Genomic DNA, 19,481 nt, shown 5'->3' on the forward strand with positions numbered 1-19,481 from the left:
GTCAATGCTAACCAAGTTGCCCAAACTATTACTATTAATAAAGAATGAATCTGAGCTCTCATTCACTTTTCCATTTTCCTTTTCAGTGGTAAATTCAAGTGGGCTTCAAATAGCCACCACAATTTCATGAAAGCTATAAAAATCTAAAATCAGATAGCAACCACAATTTTGCAAGACAAGCAAATCTAATGCTTCTGCAATTGGTATTTCTACAAGTCCTCACCAACCATTCAAAGTAAGCAACAAAAGTTCTGCCGGATATATGCAAGTAACAAGATTCCTAGGGGATGAAATAGAAAAAAGACTCAACTCCAAGAACAAAAACAAGATTAGCAAAGAAAATGGCCATTCACATGGCCTTCATACTGGTCATAGTATAATTGAGTACACACTCATAAAAAATTCAACACCTCAAATGCAAAAAGATGATATCCATCTACACAACCCAAAGCTGAATGAAGCACTATAATTAACTGTTTTCTTCAGCTTTGAAAATCACTCAAATATTTCTCTCATACTATGAACAATATATTGATCTCATCATCATCATTAGTTAAATCAACTGAAACGGATGAACAAGCAATACCATAATTCACAAATAGTCCTTTGAATTCAGTCTAGATATAGACTTTGTACAACATTGTATGGACGAAATCTTAGCTATGAATCATTTTTGTTTTGCATCAATCTTAGCCCATCACAAGAGAGCACAAGAAGTGCACATTTCAGTCCCACACAATACATAAGAGGGCAGCACTACCAACACAGATATGCTTGGAGCCGTTCAATTCATGTGGGTTGTAACTCACATCCATCTAACGGGTTCGTGTTCATGTCCAAAGCATTTTCATGAAATAAGGGCAATTAGAAAATTCCAATACCTAAACAACATATATATGATACACGGGCAAAATCCCCAATTGGCGCAAGCCCCAAATCCCTAATTAGTGCAAGCTCCAACAATATAGAAATAATGAGATAAATCCCCAATTTCAATTCAAATTCCGAAGGCCATTACAAAGATCCATAAAAACATGTACGATCAGAGTTTTTTTGAACATTACCTTGGAATGGTGGCCATGAGAACCAGTAACTTCCATGGCTTCAACATTGAAGGAATCAACTCTCCTGGCCTTCTTGACCAACCTCCTCTTAACAGATCTATACGCTTCCCCACTCTCGCTCTCATCATGCAACGACCTTGGAGTGGTCTCCGAGTCCACTTCATGACCCAGTTCTCAACAACCTCTGACTACTCTCCTCAATTGTTTCTTCTTGTAGAGCACTGCAAATGGAGAGAGAGAGAGAGAGAGAGAGAGAGAGAGAAAGGTGGCGGCATTTAGAGATTTTTGTCTCAATTAAACCTACCCTTACAGTCAAACAAAAAGGACAGAAAAAGCAATTCTTGAGCCGTGTGCAATATACCATGAAATCCAGCTGCAAAGTACAAATCTCAGTAAAATCCGAAACACAGTACCATTTGATTGAATAAATTCCGGAGAACCAAGGAGTCGTCTCTCTAACTTTGGTCGATCAAGCGGCCGAGGAGTACAGGGTAATTGAGTGAAGATGGGGAAACATACAATACCTAAACTACCCCCAGCTCAACACATGCAAGAACCAAATAGCAGGCAAAACTTGAAAGGGCAACAACGCAATTTCAACACATGGCTTGGCTAGCCATCCTTCGTTCATTTATTACAATTGGCATGCTTATTTGAATAATTGGTAGTTGGGAAGTTAATATACTTATATTGTTTGTTCTTGTAGTGATGATAAGTAAAAAAGAACAACTTGTACAAAAACGGAGTATGGTACAAAATTATATTGATGATGGGTGAAAATCAAGATTTGCAGTTTCCAAATTCATACAAATGCACAGGCTTCCCATAAAAAATGGTCAATGGATCTAATGGCGGCTCTACCCTTTGTCCATGGGAAGTAATAGAGAAGGCAAAACAACATTTGTTCCATACAAAATCCCAGATTCAAATTCATTCCAAAGGTTTTGAACTGAGAAATAAAGGATGGGAATATGTTAAGAGAAGGATAATTATATTACACGTGAAATAATCCATTCAATAAATTCAGAGTTGAGATACAAATTGTTAGAGATCAGGTGCTTAAACCAGGATTGGTCAATGCCAACCATGTTTCCAAAACTATCCAAGTTGAACTACATCTACATATACATACAAAAAGCCAAGTAAATATTGGAAGAAGTTAAACCGGTATTGGCTAATCCTAACCAAGTAACACGGCAAAAGCAACTACATATTACAAAGGCTGAAGGGATGGCTTTAGAGCAAATTTCCTTATATGAATAATTTATTATGCAATAGAATCGTAACATAAAGTGCAGGAGTCCCTCTCATCTCATTCAGATATCTCCATCTCTCTTGCCCATAAAAGTTCGATTCCACATACAAGATTGCTATAGGGATGTGACAATTTACAAAGGCAAAGAGAATAAAGAATTGTTGTGCTTAAGAAGATAAATATTTTTAACCATTACCCTTACCACCACCAAGACAAAACTGTCAAAATTGTTGTCTTAAGGTTTGGGTAGTCATCCCTGTTCAGTTTTATCCTATTGTGGTTCACATGTTAACTGCCTACATGTCATCAAGCTCTACGTCATCACAGATAGATCCTTTGAGTTGAAAGAAAAGAACAAGGGGAAAAAATCAAACAATACTAATCAATAAGAGTGAAACATGATTCTGATATGGAAGATAATATATTAGAAGAAAAAGTCACTCGCGACAAGAAACTCAACAAAGTGAAGAACACCACCAGATTGTATCACCTCCTCAATACGAAAATTTTGTTCCGCAGAAAGAAACACAGTTATTGAACATGAAAGCATGCACAACACAAAAGAATTAAAAAGGAATCAAATACTGAATTCCAAGAAAACCTATTAAAAGCAGCTTTCAGAACTAGGTAGTTATTTCTAGTTCTAAGCTGCAATCTTTTGACCAAACACTAGCAATGATGGAAGGTAGACTCTCTAACTGCACAGAAACATACATAAATGGAGACAAAATTTCACTCAAGTAATGGGAATATGCAATGTAATACTTAACAAGATCCAGACACTTACATCCATATGATATTTATGTCCCCTCTGTGACAATAGCCAAGCAGTATAAGTTACCTTCACCCTAAGAATAGTGATCAACCATTTCAGTATATCCCGAAAGGCAATACAAGTAAATGGAACCCTATTTGTTGCGAGGAGAAAGTGAGATAATACCTCGGTAGGAATTGTTGCTATCGGACGAGTAAAACATTGAATTGTGGAACGGAAGGGTTAGCTTATAAGAGGATCACAAATTAGCCATGTTGCAGCTTATAAGAGGATCACAAATTAGCCATGTTGCAGCTTGAGAGGTAGCTTAGGGAAGCACAATGGTATGAATAGTCTGCACATTTTTCTTTCACAAACGGTCAAGTACTCCACTTTCCCATGATTTTCTTGGTTCAAACCAGGACCACCTACCAACATTCAAAAGCCCCATAACGCAAGGACGAGAGCACTTTGAGAAATGAGTTAGTCCCTTCTTACAATCTATTTTCCACGAAAAAAAGCCTTTATTTCATTTGTCTTTCCTCAGAGAGCAGACACCTGCAACTACAACTAATACTCTATAGGTGATCGGGTCCAAAACTTCTGTGATAAGCTTTGTGTTTTCCTCTGAGTTGGAAATTCATGCTTGTTTGTTTCACAAATGAGAAGAAAGAAGGAAACTTTTGGACAATGATTTCGAATTATGCATTGGATAGATGGGCCTGTAGTGGTTACATACATATTGTGCATAAAATGTCCAATTAGTCTTTTTGTGTTCATCTTGATTTCATTTCCATATCCCATGTAACATATCTATCGATTACTTTACAATAGGTTTGTCTAGGATTCCCTCTCATATAATCTGAAAACCAAAGAAGAAAGTGAAGAAGCTTAAACCTTTGTGTGCCCCATAAAGTGCAGCAAGAAAGAGATCGAGTTGAAAGTGACTTGGAGCTGGGCAATCACGCTTCATGTGCGTCACAGGGACTGGCACATTGTGTTTCCTGGCATACTCAATAGCATCTTCTCTCCCTCTGATTTCCCATTCCCTCCAGGGAGCCACAACATTGAGTTCAGAATTTAGAGAAAAAAAGTTAGCTCAAAGCGGACCTGCATATATCAAGATAGAGCAGACGAAACCGTCATGTACTTAAAGAACTGCCATGGTAAACGTCACAAATAAGAATTGATCACTAAAAGGTGTACTTGATCATTTCCCTTCCCGGTGCATCCATGAGAAACAGCGTCAGCTCCAACTTCTTTAGCAACATCAACCATGGCCTGCCATTGCAAATAGATATGAGAGTTCATACAAGTGCAAAACTTATAAACTATATCCAACGAATGTAATAAAAATCCAACTTGAGAGATCATGGAAAGCAACGCCAAGCCACCAAGCCACAAAGGGGATTGTTCTTCGAATGAGAAAACTTTGCCTCATGCTTTTTTGACACTGCTAATGGTTGTGAATCGGGCAACCTCATAATATGCAGACATGCACTCGGAAATTAAACTACTACTGAAAAAGAAGAAACTATCACTCTTTAGTTTCATCTTGTTCCTTGTGCTCGCCTTTGCAATAACAGCACAAGCCATTGAGGTCCCCAGCAAATACTTTCTTTCATAGACTGCGCCAGCTCTCAAGCAAGGAGATATGTAGTCTCTCGCAAATTCCTCCTTCAAATCCTTGAAGACTAATTGAGAAGCCCCACTTGCCTTGGCCTTCTTTTCTAAACCTTCTAATTCAATCGTACCCTACAGAAATTAGCATTGCTATCATGTGGGTGAAATGGGGGACTGGTATGTCTTCTTCAGGTTTTAGACAGAGTTAAAAATATCACGCCATCTTCAACTGATTTTTTCAATAAACATAATTCAAAACCACATGGATGAAAAGAACTTGAAGTATGTCAATGAGTCATTTAACGACATACTTGACCAACATCTGCAGTGAAGCACACAACCTCACAGCCGTAATTCTCCCTCCATCCAGAATATAATGAAGTTAAAAAAAACAACCAAGAACTATCTAACAGGAAGAGCACATAAATACCCCGAGCAGTATAAGGCTATAAGCACCACAGCAAGTAAAAGCAATACATATCGAACATGTTACAAGCATCATCAAAGGGACGGCCTGGGCGCAACGAAAAGTTGCCCCAACATGATATGGAGGAACCAATACAGGTCGCAGAAATAGCCTCTTCGCTTGTGTGGGTAAAGTTACATACATCCAACCCTTCCCCAAACAGTGCAGTAGCAGGAGCCTCGTGCATTGGGTAGCCTTTTTTTGAGTATATGTTACATGTATCAATAAGATATGACCCAAAATCAATGAATTTCAATTGGAATTTCAAAAACTAATGTCTCATGGGCAATGACAAACCTAGCTTACACATTGTAGCATGAGAAAAGAAAAGGAAAAAAAAGAGTACTATAAACATACGGAATTCATGTTCAATCATACTATATCCAGTGATAATGACCAGGCATATAAAAGAACCATTGCTAATATACAACACAAAAGAATACAAAAACAAAAAAAATCCTTTGGCTAGGTTTTCTGATCTATTAAAAATCAAGAAACCCATGTGATGAAATCTTCCACTATAGTATGACCAATTTAATTTCTGTTTTCACCTGCATTCAGTTTAAAAAAATCCAATTTTGTTCTTGGGAACTAAAACCTAACATGCACTATTCTAGGACTGCTCTTTTTTTTGTGCATGAATTTCAATTTAGTTCAGAGATCAAACCATAACTTTGGACCACAAGCTATAACATGCAGTACCTAAAATCAAAGGCAAACAGAACTTCAGTTCATTATAAAGTTCACGTTTGGAGGTCCACTATAAATTGAACATCAAAACAAAAGTTGGAGGTTCGTTATAAAGTTCACGTTAGGAGGTCCACAAGCTAGAACTTTTGTTTCAAATTCTAGGCAAATCATAAGTTACAACATACCCCAAAAAGTTAAAAGCTATAGAACTTTGACCTAGATCACATAAATTTTTCTATCCAAAACAAAAGTAAAACATGTTCAGACATAAGTAACATAAATACATCCATGTATTTATATATTCCAATTCCGGGGACTCATATTTTCGACACAAAAAGGAAAATCGGAGCCCCACACTAATAATCAAAGCCAAATTTGTTTAAAACATGTTTTAAGACTTCCCATAAAAAATCAACTCATTCGAATAGCAAGATTCGATCAATTGGGACATGAAGCCTCATTTTTTCACACGGAAGATATACACAAGGAGAATGCATATGCAAATATTTGGTAATTTTTGTAAGGTTTTGGAATGGCAGCGTACCTGAGATGATGATGATGTGTGAGAGGCTTCCAAATTCTACTGTTATTTGGAGATCAAATCACGAAGACCTAAACAAGATCGATAGATGGAATACATGCACGGCAATAATAAACCAAAATTACCATAACACAAATCGCAGGAACTAAAAACGAAAGCAGATTTACCTTTGCAAAATAGAAATCACAAATCAGAGCTAAGCATGCGATGTCTATCTTGGAGCCCTAACAAACACAGAATTGAAGGAATAAGTAATGGGTCGTCTCCTGTGAAGGACGGGAACAGCTGCTACAACAGTAGATCAGTACTTCCGGCTTGTCGACCAAGCAACGCAAAACAGGGCTGAAATCGAGGTGCGGCGTCGAAAAAAGACGCCGGAAACTTCGGAAAAGAGAGTACAGTTGTGGGTGAACGAAAGAAAAATTACAATTCCCAAACTACCCACACCTAAACACATGCAAGGGAAAACTGGCAGACAAATCTGAGGAGGGTAATATGGTAATTTCCCTACATGGCTTGGCAGGCAACGTTGGCTCCTTTACTACAAGAGTATTGATAAGCTCTAGGTCATCACTTGTAAGCACTATCTCAGCTTTTATATCAACTTCAGCACTTTGGAATATGGATCTCAGCTCATATAACACAACCTCCAATATGGTACTGATTTGCTTTTAAAAAGGTAGTTTCAGCAATATACATTAAGTCCCAAAAGCTAGTTTATACCCTTTCAGTAACATTCAGTCACTACTCTTCATGAGCATAAAAAAAAACCTACATAAAAGCAATAATTATTAGAACTACACTGGCAGAAGGAGAGGCCCACACTTTCCTACCTAGACGTGCCAGTAAATAAAAATGGGCCATACTACTTAATGGGAATTAAGGGGCAGTTTTTGGATTGGCCTGAAATTTATCCTAGCCAGATGCAGCATGCCGAAAGAATTTTCAAAAAAGAATTAGGCTTTTCACAAATAAAATTGTTATCTACATTTTCAAAAAAGAATTAGGCTTTTCACATATAAAATTGTTATCTACATGAAAATTCAAATAATCAAATCATGATCAACAAATAACTAAAAATCCTCTACTGAAATTTTATTGCACCACACTATACCTCATTATTATAGAACAAACAAACCAAACCGCCATAACAAGTAGGGGTGAGCAAATATCCGCCCAACCTGTGGGTCCGACCAAACCCGAAGGGTTTCAGGCAGTTCCAAACAGGTAGATCGATCGGGTATGGGTCAGTAAATGTTAAAAAAATGATTTTCGGTTCGGTTTTCAGGCCAGCACCCAATCAACCCATCGAACCCGACAATATATATACATGTATATATAAGCCCTAGCCCTAGGTATAAAAAGAAAAAACTACTCCTGACCTTTCCCATTCCACGCGCAGCAGCAGCAGCACACTCCGTCCCATTCCCCTTCTCACACGCGGATCTGAAAATTTTGCCAGCCCGCCGCACTCCGCCTCGCCTCCTCCGCACTCCGTCGCGTCCAGCCGTCTCCCTTTCTCTCCCTCTTTCGTCCACTGTGTGAATCGCGAGATATTGATGATGACCGATGATGATGATGATGAGAGAGGAATATTGGTGAGTCGGTAACACACCTGGTTCTCCTCTCTCTCTCTCTCTCTCTCTCTCTCTCTCTCTCTCTCTCTCTCTCTCTCTCTCTCTCTCTCTCTCTCTCTATATATATATATATATATATATATATATGTTGAAAGTTGAGACAGATGGATCTTCCTTAGTTCCCTGTTTGGTTGCTGAGAGTAAGAAAAAAGTGAGAAAATGAAGTTTCTGGCTTGTTTGGTCCAACCCAACCCGCAACAAATAATCAGTTTCTCGGACGGTTTACCCAATCTCTCGGATATATCCTACCCGACATGGTCGGGTCGGGTACCGGGGTTGGGCCAAACCAACCCGGGCTCACCCCTAATAATAAGGTTCAGATCGCACAAACGTGGAGTAAATTAAAGTTTTGCTTAGCACAAATGATGTTGTTATTCCTTCCCAATGAACTTGTGAGTAGAACATGGAACAAATAAAGCCTTAAGAACGGAACTAAATGCATGAAAAATAAGAGAATTCAAAGAATAGCCAAAGAGTTTTAAAAACCTAATGAACAGAAATTACCATTATTGGAAGTTCAGGAGTTGGCTTGGAAATGGAAAGAGCATTGATGATAATGAGACTTAGCATGTGTTAGACATTTGGCAACCTGTTACTCAAATTGGAACCAGAAAAGCAGAACCCAAAACTGCTAATTGAAAAGAAACATTCTCAGCCCTTAATGCATGACTGAGCAACAAATTCAGTTGAAGGAGGGACAGGGCTAGGGCTCTCTCAATCCAATCATTAAAAGTTTAAGCTATCCAATATCAACCCATTTCTTCTCATCTTCGTGATCCATAACAAAAACCAACTAAAAATAAGAAGGCCCTATGAGATTGAAAGTGTATGCAGTAACTATAGTAACTATAGCATAGCCAACGAAAAAACTAAGTCAAACACAACCAATAAACAACCACAATACCCGACATAGGATTCTAAAGTTTAATGGTACTGCATCAAATGGGACAAATATCTATCATATGACAAATTCCAGTACAACGCACGTCACATCCATATCCTACAATATAGAACTGTTTAAAATCCCCCATTTTATGTCGCTCTCCCCCCACCCCTTTTTTTTCAAAATCCCATCTATGAGAGCCTTCCCCATCAGCCAACATATAGATATAAAAACTATTTTGGATGCTCTTAACCCTCTTACCTCATCACCCATTGTTGGGCATTTAGTCTAACACCTAGTAGGCGCTATCTTCTAATTTTTTCCAGGGAGTAGGATCTCTTGAAAGTATGAAACCAATTCATGGTTCAATGTGACTTCAAATGCAACAAAGTTGACTATTACGTTACACAATTCCAAATTTTACGTACTTTCAAAAACTTGCCACGATATTCCATATGAACCATCATACAAAACTTCTGGTTTTAAAATATGTTTTGGATTAGCATGTGTGTAGACTATAGTGCAATGCGAAAAACAGCAATCCATAAAGAACTAGATCAAGGGCTTCGTGCACAGGACAAATGTCGTGCCCATCAATTTGTGGTTAAAGAGAATAGGCTTTGATTTAGCACAGATTAGTTTAGCTTGTAATGGTGAAGTTGGGAATGCATGAAGCAAATTGAAGTAGTTATAGAAGCATAGTATATGGACTAGTTAAAGTAGCAAATAGACCCAGAGACTTTGCTCTCTCCTCTCCCTCGTTACTCGATCCCAAATGCCTCCAAATATCACCTGTCTATTCATTCTCCATACCCTGCAGTCTGAAGCAAAAAGGGGACAACAACCAAGCTTTCACTATTCTATTATAGCACATGTGACGTGGTCAAGTTTCCTAAGTGCACTTGATAAATTATCCATAAAAAAAGAGAGTAAACATAATCAGCCAAACATAAGAGAGTAATCGATAGATAACATAACTTTTCTGATACCTAGGCCACAACAATGTTAATACTACCCATCCCTTATTATAACAAAATTATAACAAAAGATAAATTATTCACCGTTTTTGGCCCTTAGATGAACCTATAGATGATTGCAAAAAAAATTGACATACCAACAATTTTGCGACTTCCAAGCCAAAATCAACGAGTACCAAACAAGAAAATCAACACATGTGAAGTTCATAAGCCGTATAGGCCATAAGGTATAAGGTGCAGAATCAAAGACACCCGAACTACAGTACCTATGTCGCCCAGGTACTGTAAGATTGGCATCCCACTCATCACGCATCATAAGTTCCTTGGAATACTCACATGGAGAAGTCAACACAGAGAGGAATCCTGGAGGAGTTGTGGTCTTGAAACTCTCAAAATCATAAAAGTCACTGCCTGGAAAGAGAAACAATGTTAAACCAAGTTAGAAAGTCTCTTCTGACCTCAGCAAATAAGGCTGAAAATTCAACATATAGCCATTTTCTGTACATGAACCCAAAAGAGAAACTATTTTCATACACAATTTAAATGAGAACAAAGAGACTAACTAACGGTAAAAAGGACGAAAAAAAATACAGATTTCTTGAAAAACAATTATTAGAATCCATATCACTGTTAAATACAAAGCTTTTTGAAACCCAAGTTCTATATCATTGCTCAAAGAACAAAGACATAAGATGAGAGAATCACAAAAACTAACTCATGGTGGAAGGAATTGGTACAAAAAGGAAAAATTCGCAGAATAAAAAAGTCACTGTGGCAACACTCAAAATTTCGTTTTGAAGGTAGAAACCACTGGGTCTCTTTTGCACTGATTCCACGTTTAAATCCTCTCCTATTAAATGTTCACCAGCAATTGTTCCCACTGGAGTAGTTTATGGATTATAAAACCAAGAACCCAAGTCATACAGACACGTGAATAAGGAGAAGATTATGATCAGATTCATCAGAAGAAACTGGTTTCAAATGAAGAAAATTCCCTATGAAGATAACGACATGTGAATGGAAGCATAAGGTTACTGAGGGGCATAGAACTTACTGAGGACACGTAATGGAGTTTGAAATCAGAGCACAAGTATTAAGTACCGCAAAAGCTCAGCTTATCGCCTACTGTTATTCTTAAAAGTTAGATTGGAGAGCTTACAGTTGCCACTGATTGTCTAGTTTTAGCAAAGTGGAAAATCATCTCCACGAAGAGAGGCAAGTATAATGTCCCCAATAATTACAAAACTCACCCCTTCCATAGGCAGAGCCTTCTTTTGAAAAAAAACCTTGCATTTCTTCCACTCCATAAATGAATTGGTCGTAAAGAGGGGGAGCTTGTCAACTTAGCGCTCTACATGAGCAGATTTTGTATCTACGTGCTTGTGCAAGTAAATTAAAAAAGAATGCATCAGAACCTTCCATGTTTGAGATAGTGAGAAGGAGCGAAGAGTAGCTTTGTTACTTTTGTACGTAGTTTTAAAGAAATTTCATCATAGCCCTAATTGTGTTCCAAATTGCTCACACCTGAAAAATAAAACCAAATCAAAACTTTGTTCAATGATATTAGTTTGATAACATAACAATGCATTAGAACCTTAACTTTATGTTCACAGGTTTGTTCAATTTCAGTGAGTTCAATGAAGCAACAACATATAGGAGTACGGAAAAAATGCAGCAGATTTCATCTGAGGAAGGAGTTAAAAAAAAAAAGAAGCAAAAGAGGCATTTGATATTTCTCATAACAAACACAACTATTCATAGAAGATGGCAGAACAATGCCTCTCCAAATTATCTATTCTACACCAAGAAAGCAAAATCTGAAAACACTAACCAAATTGTATTTCCAAATAAAATGTTAACAGGAGTAAATGCAAAAGAAGAGAAAAGATAGTCGAGAATATAAGCATCAAGAAGTCTTCCCACCTAATCCCAGGGGCGGAGCTATGTTGGGGCCTGGGGACCCCAACCCTAGCTCCCCGAGCTCCCGAGTTTTAAATTTTTTATTTTGTATATACCTAATTTTGAATATTATACGTAATTAATAATTCGTGTATAGCTATTTATAATCTTAATAATTTTGGTTTGATTTGATAAAAAACTAGTTATTTTGCATTCTCATTTCTCAATTTCTTTTATACATAATAAAAAATAAGCACGTAACAGTTGAAGTAGCCAAAAAAATATAAAATGATTGGTATACGATAACTGCATTAAGCTACAATCATTTCGAAGTACAAATGTAATGTATTGGAAAACAAAAAATTTATGATATAATAGGTATATGTTCCGATAAAAATTATACGTCTACTAAGCCGGCTCCCCGGGAATCAATAACCTGGCTCCGCCACTGCCTAATCCGAAACCAAATTGTTGGATTCAACAATAGATCGCCAACTTTCAAAAAGCAACAACATTGAAATGAGGAAATCTGTAAAATGGGAATGCAAAAGCATAGAGAAATAGGAGGACAAAAACAATGCAAGAAAGGATAGCAATCCATAAAATACCAACAATGCCTATCGGCTATCGCTACCATCGATTCTAGCAAACTCCAACCAACAAAGAACCAACTGCAAAGTCAGCAAAGAGCCACACAAATTTATGCCGCATAAGGCCCACTTTTTAAGATCAAAACATTACAATTTAAGTTATATAATAGAAAGAGTTGTATAAAAGAAATACACTTGCAAAGTATATAGCCCACTAAGGGACTATAGAATACTAGAGAGGCAAATCTTCCCACAAAGGAAAAATCCTCTGTCTTGATCTATTATTTATCCAATTCTTATTCTGCACTCGTAAAGGATCAAACCCATATACAATTCTCAAGTACAGAACAACCACAATGCATAAAAAATGAAGAACAGTTTATGAACCTGATCAAACAAAGAGGAAAAATATGGAAAGTGTAGTAAAAATTGTAAAATTATTAGAAAGACGGAATGACATTGGCATGTTCAAAACTAATGGCATAGAACTTCTTAAACCAAGAGCCCTCTAACCTCCAGCTTTAACCAACAATTTTTTTCTCTTCAATCCAACACTAATGTCCTGCACTCACATAAAAGCAAGTCAAAATATTCCTACGCCGACCCATAATGAGTCAAAATTTTGAGTGGAAACCAGAAATTAGGGTTCAAAAAATTTTAAAGTAACGCCAAATTTTGGTAAAAAGGATCGGGGTTGTTCCTCTAGGGACTGTCTAGCAAAAATTAGGCCTCAAAAAATTGGGAAAAAAAGAGGAGAATCAATTGTTTGTTTCTCCCCAACATCATCCGACTCACCAGCCGCATTGTTCTCAATCACATTCACCTTCCCAATCATCGTCCAAATCTTCCGCCGCCGCTAGCTTCGGCCTCTGCTTAGGGTTTAGCAAAACAACGTCGGCTGAGGTTTCGCAAAACGACGTCGGCTGAGCCATCTTCCAGAAGCTCCGATATCCAGTCGTAATCGTCATCGCCTCCTGCGTCTGAACTTATGTCAAGTCCAGTACCGCCTCGATTTCGAAAGCGCTTGGGGCTTGAGACTTGAGAGAGACAGAGAGCGATAGCGATTTTTGTTTTGAATTTTAAAGCTACGTTTCCAAAAAAGGCTTTTTGTTAGTTTTAATTTTTGTTTTGTTTTCGATCATTACCTCATTTCTTTTTCCAATTATTACTCTATTTTTTCAATTATTATTTTCTCATCTCTCTCTATCTCTTTTCAATCATTACTCCTATCTTCGATCATTACTTTATTTCTCTCTCCACCCATTGCCAAAACTAAATTAAACTAAACTCTCAACCAAACACAATAAAAAAGATCAGAATTGCTGAAAGATCGGGTTTTTTTTTTTAAAGTTCCATAATTTAAAAGCTGGCAATTACTCTCCCCCGATGGATGTTTCCGGTAGTGAAAAATTTGTAAATTTTTATTTGTGGTTAAAAAGTTGTTAGGTGTTTTTGGTAGTAAATAAATTATTGAGAAATGTCAAATTGTTGATGAGTTTGGGAGTATAATTACTGTAGCAAAAAAAAATATTTTTTGACAATTTTTTTGTTAGTTAAAATGAGAAAATAAATACTAAAACTTTTTTGTTAGTGAAAACGAAATTGTAAAATGTGTTAAATTTTTAATATTTTTTGTTAGTGGAAACACCCGCTAAATCAAGGAGAAATGTTTCCCTTGACTTTTTTTTAGGCTTATATCTATATATATACATGTATACCCCGTTCCAGATTATCAAATGATACTTAAAAAATAAGGAATTATTTTTAAACTTAAAAATAATATACTTACAAAAATATTTTTTTAATTTTTTTTGCAGAGTTTGATATATCTCATCGAAATCTATCAAACAAAATCCATATTGCATATTTTTTGCTTTTACTAAGCCTATTATTTTTAAACTTAAAAATTACAAATAAATACTTATTTTTTAAGGGGGAAAAATGGAACACACCCTTAAATCTACATACAAGCAAAATATAAAATTATAGTCTTTGTAAATAACAAAAATAGAAGGGCATGTAACACTTAAGAAGTATTTTCACTTATCAAAAAAAAAACACTTAAGAAGTATTTTCTTCTAATTCAACTTAGAGTATAATCCAAAATGTAAGTAATTAATAAACAAATAAAAATCATATTATGCAATCCATATTATCAATTAGGGTATCTATCTATCTACCTGACTATCAATAAATTGGAAAATTTTCAAAAAAAAACCCTGAACTTTCAGGAATTTTACAAAAAAACACTTGGACTTTAACTAATGACAAAAAGACACATAACTTACCATTCTGTTAACAATTAGGCCTCCCCCATCCAAATATTCCGTCAATTTTTAACGGATAGAGCTAATGGAAGGCATTGTCCTCCTCCTTTTTTTACTTTTTACTTTCAAAAATTACTTTTAACTCTTTCTTTTTTAGTAGTAAATAAATATGCAATAAAGTTATTTTCCTTACTATTTATAAAAAATTACTTTAACCCCATTTTTCTTATTATTTATAAAATAAATCAAATCCTTTTTTTACTTTCAAATTTTACTTTTTCCTCTCTCTCTCTCTCTCTCCCTCTCTTTTTTTAAAGAAATTTAACCCCACACCACCAGCCAACCCCACACCAACCGCCAAAGCCCTAGCCCCAATTTCAGAAATTTGAAATTACTTTAACCTCCTTTTTTTTTACTTTTACTTCTAGAAATTAACTTTTAACTCTTTTTTAGTAATAAATAAATATGCAATAAAGTTCTTTTTTTATTACTATTCTCCAAAAATTACTTTCACCCCCTGTTTTTTTTTAACTATTTACGAAAATTACTTTAACCCCATTTTTTATTTTCAAATTATACATTTCCCTCGCTCTCCCTCTTTTTTTAGAAATTCAACCTTACACCACCAATTAACCCCACAATCAACCGATATAGGTGTAACGCCCCAATATTTTAAACGAATATCGACAGCATAAATTATTATTTTTCAAAAAAGATTTCTTTAGTTAACCAAATAAACACGGAAGTATCAACATAGGGATTTCTTTATTTCAACTCAAATTGAAAATACAAAACTTTTATTCAAAGGTAAAACATTGGTCTGACAAGCATGGAGCCGACTTCTCATGGAAGATACTGACTCAAAAAAAATATTTATTTAACCTTAATAAAATTTGGCAATTTATTGAAATAACTTCAGAGCGACTCTAGTCTTGTTACAGATCCCAAGCATACTCGGTCTCCGCCCCTAGTATTCTTCCTGTGTCAAACTGCTCCACCATTGAATCCTGCATACTCTGGCAAATTGATCGCCGAAGCAACCGATTTACCAGGATACAAACGTATCCGTGAGTGGTAATTCACTCAGTAGAATAATCCTAACCCTACCAACTCCTTACTTTACAGTTAAACAGTCTTATCACAATTCATATGAAAATAATAGAACGACCAGCATTAAATAAGTAAATCTATTAGCAAGCCTTTAAATTACCTTCTTTTGAATCTCACATTTCATAATTATACCTGCACCATAGTATCCATCGTCTTACGAACTCATATTTTAAATGTCCTGCTACCTTCAATATCACGAGTTGTTAGTAGACTATCCACTCAATTCAGGTCCATCAGGCTGCCCTCAAGGTCCTGCTAGGCTACCCTCAATACCTGAGGTCCTGCCAGGCTACCCCTGAGGTCCTGCTTAGCCACCCTCACAATTCTAGGTCCATCAGGCTGCCCTCAAGGTCCTGCTAGGCTACCCTCAATACCTGAGATCCTGTTAGGCTACCCCTAAGGTCCTGCTTGGCCACCCTCACAATTCTAGGTCCATCAGGCTGCCCTCAAGGTCCTGCTAGGCTACCCTCAATACCTGAGGTCCTGTCAGGCTACCCCTGAGGTCCTGCTTGGCCACCTTAGCTACACCGGGTCTTTCAGGCTACCCTCAAGGTCCTGCCAGGCTACCCTCAATACCAGAGGTCCTGCTAGTCTACCCCTGAGGTCCTGCTAAGCCCACAACTTTCATCTATTTTTCCTTTTTCATTAACCATAACAACGTCTACATAATTTCTCATTGAAATCCACCACGCGAACCCAAGTCCGATCCAACAAATACAACAATCATGAATCCATAATAACGTAATCAATAAACATGATACGTTTCTACGTGAAAGCCAACATAACAATTGATATTGTGCAAATAAGTAAAACATATAGCGTTTTATGATTGGGCCGATGCCCTTACGTTATCAAAATGTGAGAGTAATTATTTAAACACGTAAATTATCAATTTTGTAATTTAACAACACTAATCATGACTTCTTCTTCTTTTTTTGTTACACCGGTTATAGCTAAAGAAAGTGAATCATGGGCCGAAAATATAACTCTTAAAACGCTAGGGGGACGTTGAATGGAATTTTAGTAAAGTTAATCTATTAGTTGGGCCGCAATAACACACTAATGTAATTAGAAGGGTTTAAGTGTGATTTTTCCAAAAGGAATCAAAACCCACTACGTATTACTACTGTTCACGGCAAAAAAAAAAAGAGGATCCCGAATTATGTTCGTGCGACGTCGGGATTAATTCTTCCTACACTGATATGTTAAACATCAATACGTAAACAATAAATATACTTAGGAGAGAGTAGGAGAAGGATTATAATACCTTTAATCCGGACAAGGCGATTCGGTGGAGTCCGGTGGGTTTTCGTTTAGTGGCGAAAGATTGATATTCTAGCAGCAACTTAGGGCTAGAATAACTTGACCAAACATCTACCGTTTTGGATGATTCTTGTGTCTTTCGCGAAGATCTTGAAACGCTCTACGACTTTCATGAAGAAGTCTAAGCCCGAAAACCATTCTAAGTAGTAGAAAAATGGAAGTTTAGAAGGATCGCTAAATCTGCCTGGAAATCAGAATCCGAGAATTTTACCTATCTTTGAATGGCTATAACTCTATCAATTGTTGACCGTTTTGGGCGATTCTTGGGTTGAAATTGAAGCTCTCAACGCCCTCTACAACTTTCGTGAAGAAACTTAGGCCTAAAAACGACAGCAACTACGAGACAACTTTCGTGAAGAAACTTAGGCCTAAAAACGACAGCAACTACGAGGAAACAGGCCTTGAATAGAGGGACGTGATATGGACCAAAATCGAAAGGGTGTGATCCCTCTTTTCTTTTCTTTTTTGTTTTTGTAGAGGACTATAAGTGTTGTATTGTGAGGGAGGAGAGAGGTATTTATGGAGGAGAAGTATAGAGGTGGTGGAATTTGGGAGGAGAGAGAGATATAGTTTCAACAGAATTCTAATTAGCATTTAGATACGAAGGATGGGATGAATGTATATCTCTAAAGTATAATATGTTTCGAATATGATTTTTTTTTTGTAATATCAAATATACACATAATAATGTAATTTAATTAATAAATCTAACTAATTATTGAATTAGTTTTAACATTTCAAATTTGTATTAAAAAAAAAATAGGGCAAAAATCCGGGTCGTTACAATAGGAATTTTAGATTTCTCCGAAATTCAAACCTTAAATCACGGAGAGAGAGAGAGAGAGAGAGAGATAGAGGGGGTAATTTGAAAGTAAAAAATAGGGGGTTAAAATAATTTTTGATAAATAGTAAAAAAAATTGCATATTTGTTTACTTCTAAAAAAAGAGTTAAAAGTTATTTTTGAAAGTAAAAAGAAAAAAAGAAAGGTTAAAAAGAGGAGGTTGAAAGTACTTTTGAATTTCTAAAATTCGGGCTTGGGCTTTGGTGTTGGTTGTAGGTAAGGGTCATCATAGGGCTGGGCCGGGCCGGCCCAGCCCGCCAATGTACTACCCAACCCCGCCCACGGGCCGGGCTGATCAGGCTTTTTCTTTTTTGCGGGCCGGGCTACCTACAATAAATTGAAGCCCAAGCCCGACCCGCGGGCTAGCCCAATTGACGGGCTAGCGGGCCAAAAACCGGGCGGGCTTAAATTTCCTTGAGAAAGGGAAAAAAGAAAGGATTTTGTGGGATTTGGGGCTAATGGGCGGGCCCGTGGGCGGGCTTTTGGACGGGTACCACCGGCCGGCTCACGGGCCGGCCCTACGGGCGGGCCGAGTAAAAATTTATAGGCCCGAGCCCACCGGTTACAAACTATGGGCCGGGCCGGGCCGCCCGTTTCATGGGCTCGGGCCGGGTAAAAGCCCGATAGGCCGGGCGGGCTTAGGGCAGGCCGCGGGCCTCGGGCCAAATGATGACCCTTAGTTGTAGGGTTGATTGGGGGTGTGAGGTCAAATTTCTAAACAAAAAAAGAGGGAGAGAGAAAGGGAAAGGTAAAATTTGAAAGTAAAAAAAAAGAAGATAATTTAAAATTATTTTTTATAAATTGTAAGAAATGGGGTTAAAGTAATTTTTGATAAATAGTAAGAAAAAAAGGAATATTACTTATTTATTTACTACTAAAATAAATTAAAGAGTTAAAAAGTAAAAAAAAAAAAAGAGAGGAAGATTAACATTTAACACCTGACGTTAGCTCCATCCGTTATAAGTTGATGGAATTTGACGGTGGGAGCCTAATTGTTAACGGAATGGCAAGTTTATGTATTTTTTTGTCATCAGTTAAAGTCCAGATCGATGTTTTTTTGTAAAGCTTATGAAAGTTCAGGAGTTATTTTGAAATTTTTTCCAATATATTATAGAAATGTATGCGAGTCTTCAAAGCTTCAAACTCCAATTCCTAAATTCCTAGAATTTTGGAAGCCTCTAATGCCACGAACATTTTCTCTAATGCCACGAGCATTGAATGGTCTGCTGTGTAAAAAGGCTCATTTGCCCTCATGTGGCATTAGAGACTTATTCTATCAACTACTGGGGTGCCTGTTCGATACACGAGATTTTTTGTCTCATGCAAACGTGCACACCATTATATGTTATCCTGTGGATATAATGGGAAAATGTTACCGTGCATGAAAAAATTCACATTAAAGTTTTGTTCTATCAACTAGCGGTGTGCCCGTATCGATACACGGGAGTGAAAAATAATAACAATGTCATTTTTTTTTGTCCCGTGCAAACGTGCACACCATTATATGTTATCTTGTGTATATAATGGAAAAAATGCTATCACGCATTGAATATGGAATTG

General features: G+C 36.9%; 1 protein-coding gene and 1 long non-coding RNA gene across 3 annotated transcripts; one reads left to right on the forward strand and one right to left on the reverse strand.

The window, feature by feature from the left end:
- Positions 1-829: 829 nt before the first annotated feature.
- LOC131312942 (argininosuccinate synthase, chloroplastic-like) lies at positions 830-13,441 on the reverse strand. 2 transcript variants are annotated; one of them, XM_058340976.1, is made up of 8 exons: positions 13,175-13,441; positions 11,306-11,414; positions 10,157-10,301; positions 5,008-5,056; positions 4,646-4,828; positions 4,280-4,354; positions 3,107-4,183; positions 830-1,285 (listed from the first exon to the last, which is right to left on the reverse strand). In XM_058340976.1, the coding sequence occupies exons 2-7, from the start codon at positions 11,310-11,312 to the stop codon at positions 4,154-4,156; spliced, it is 489 nt and encodes a 162-aa protein (XP_058196959.1). In that variant the 5' UTR covers positions 11,313-11,414; positions 13,175-13,441; the 3' UTR covers positions 830-1,285; positions 3,107-4,153. The 2 variants fall into 2 exon arrangements, with proteins under 2 accessions (XP_058196959.1, XP_058196958.1); XM_058340975.1 differs by having other exon boundaries at positions 3,971-4,183; positions 11,141-11,414.
- Positions 13,442-15,925: 2,484 nt separating this feature from the next.
- On the forward strand, positions 15,926-16,602 carry LOC131312943 (uncharacterized). The gene is made up of 2 exons (XR_009196020.1): positions 15,926-16,056; positions 16,158-16,602. It is a non-coding gene; the product is annotated as an uncharacterized LOC131312943 (long non-coding RNA).
- Positions 16,603-19,481: the final 2,879 nt, after the last annotated feature.

The sequence above is a fragment of the Rhododendron vialii genome, chromosome 13a (genome assembly GCF_030253575.1).
Source record: "Rhododendron vialii isolate Sample 1 chromosome 13a, ASM3025357v1".
In the NCBI taxonomy this organism is placed as follows: Eukaryota; Viridiplantae; Streptophyta; class Magnoliopsida; order Ericales; family Ericaceae; genus Rhododendron; species Rhododendron vialii.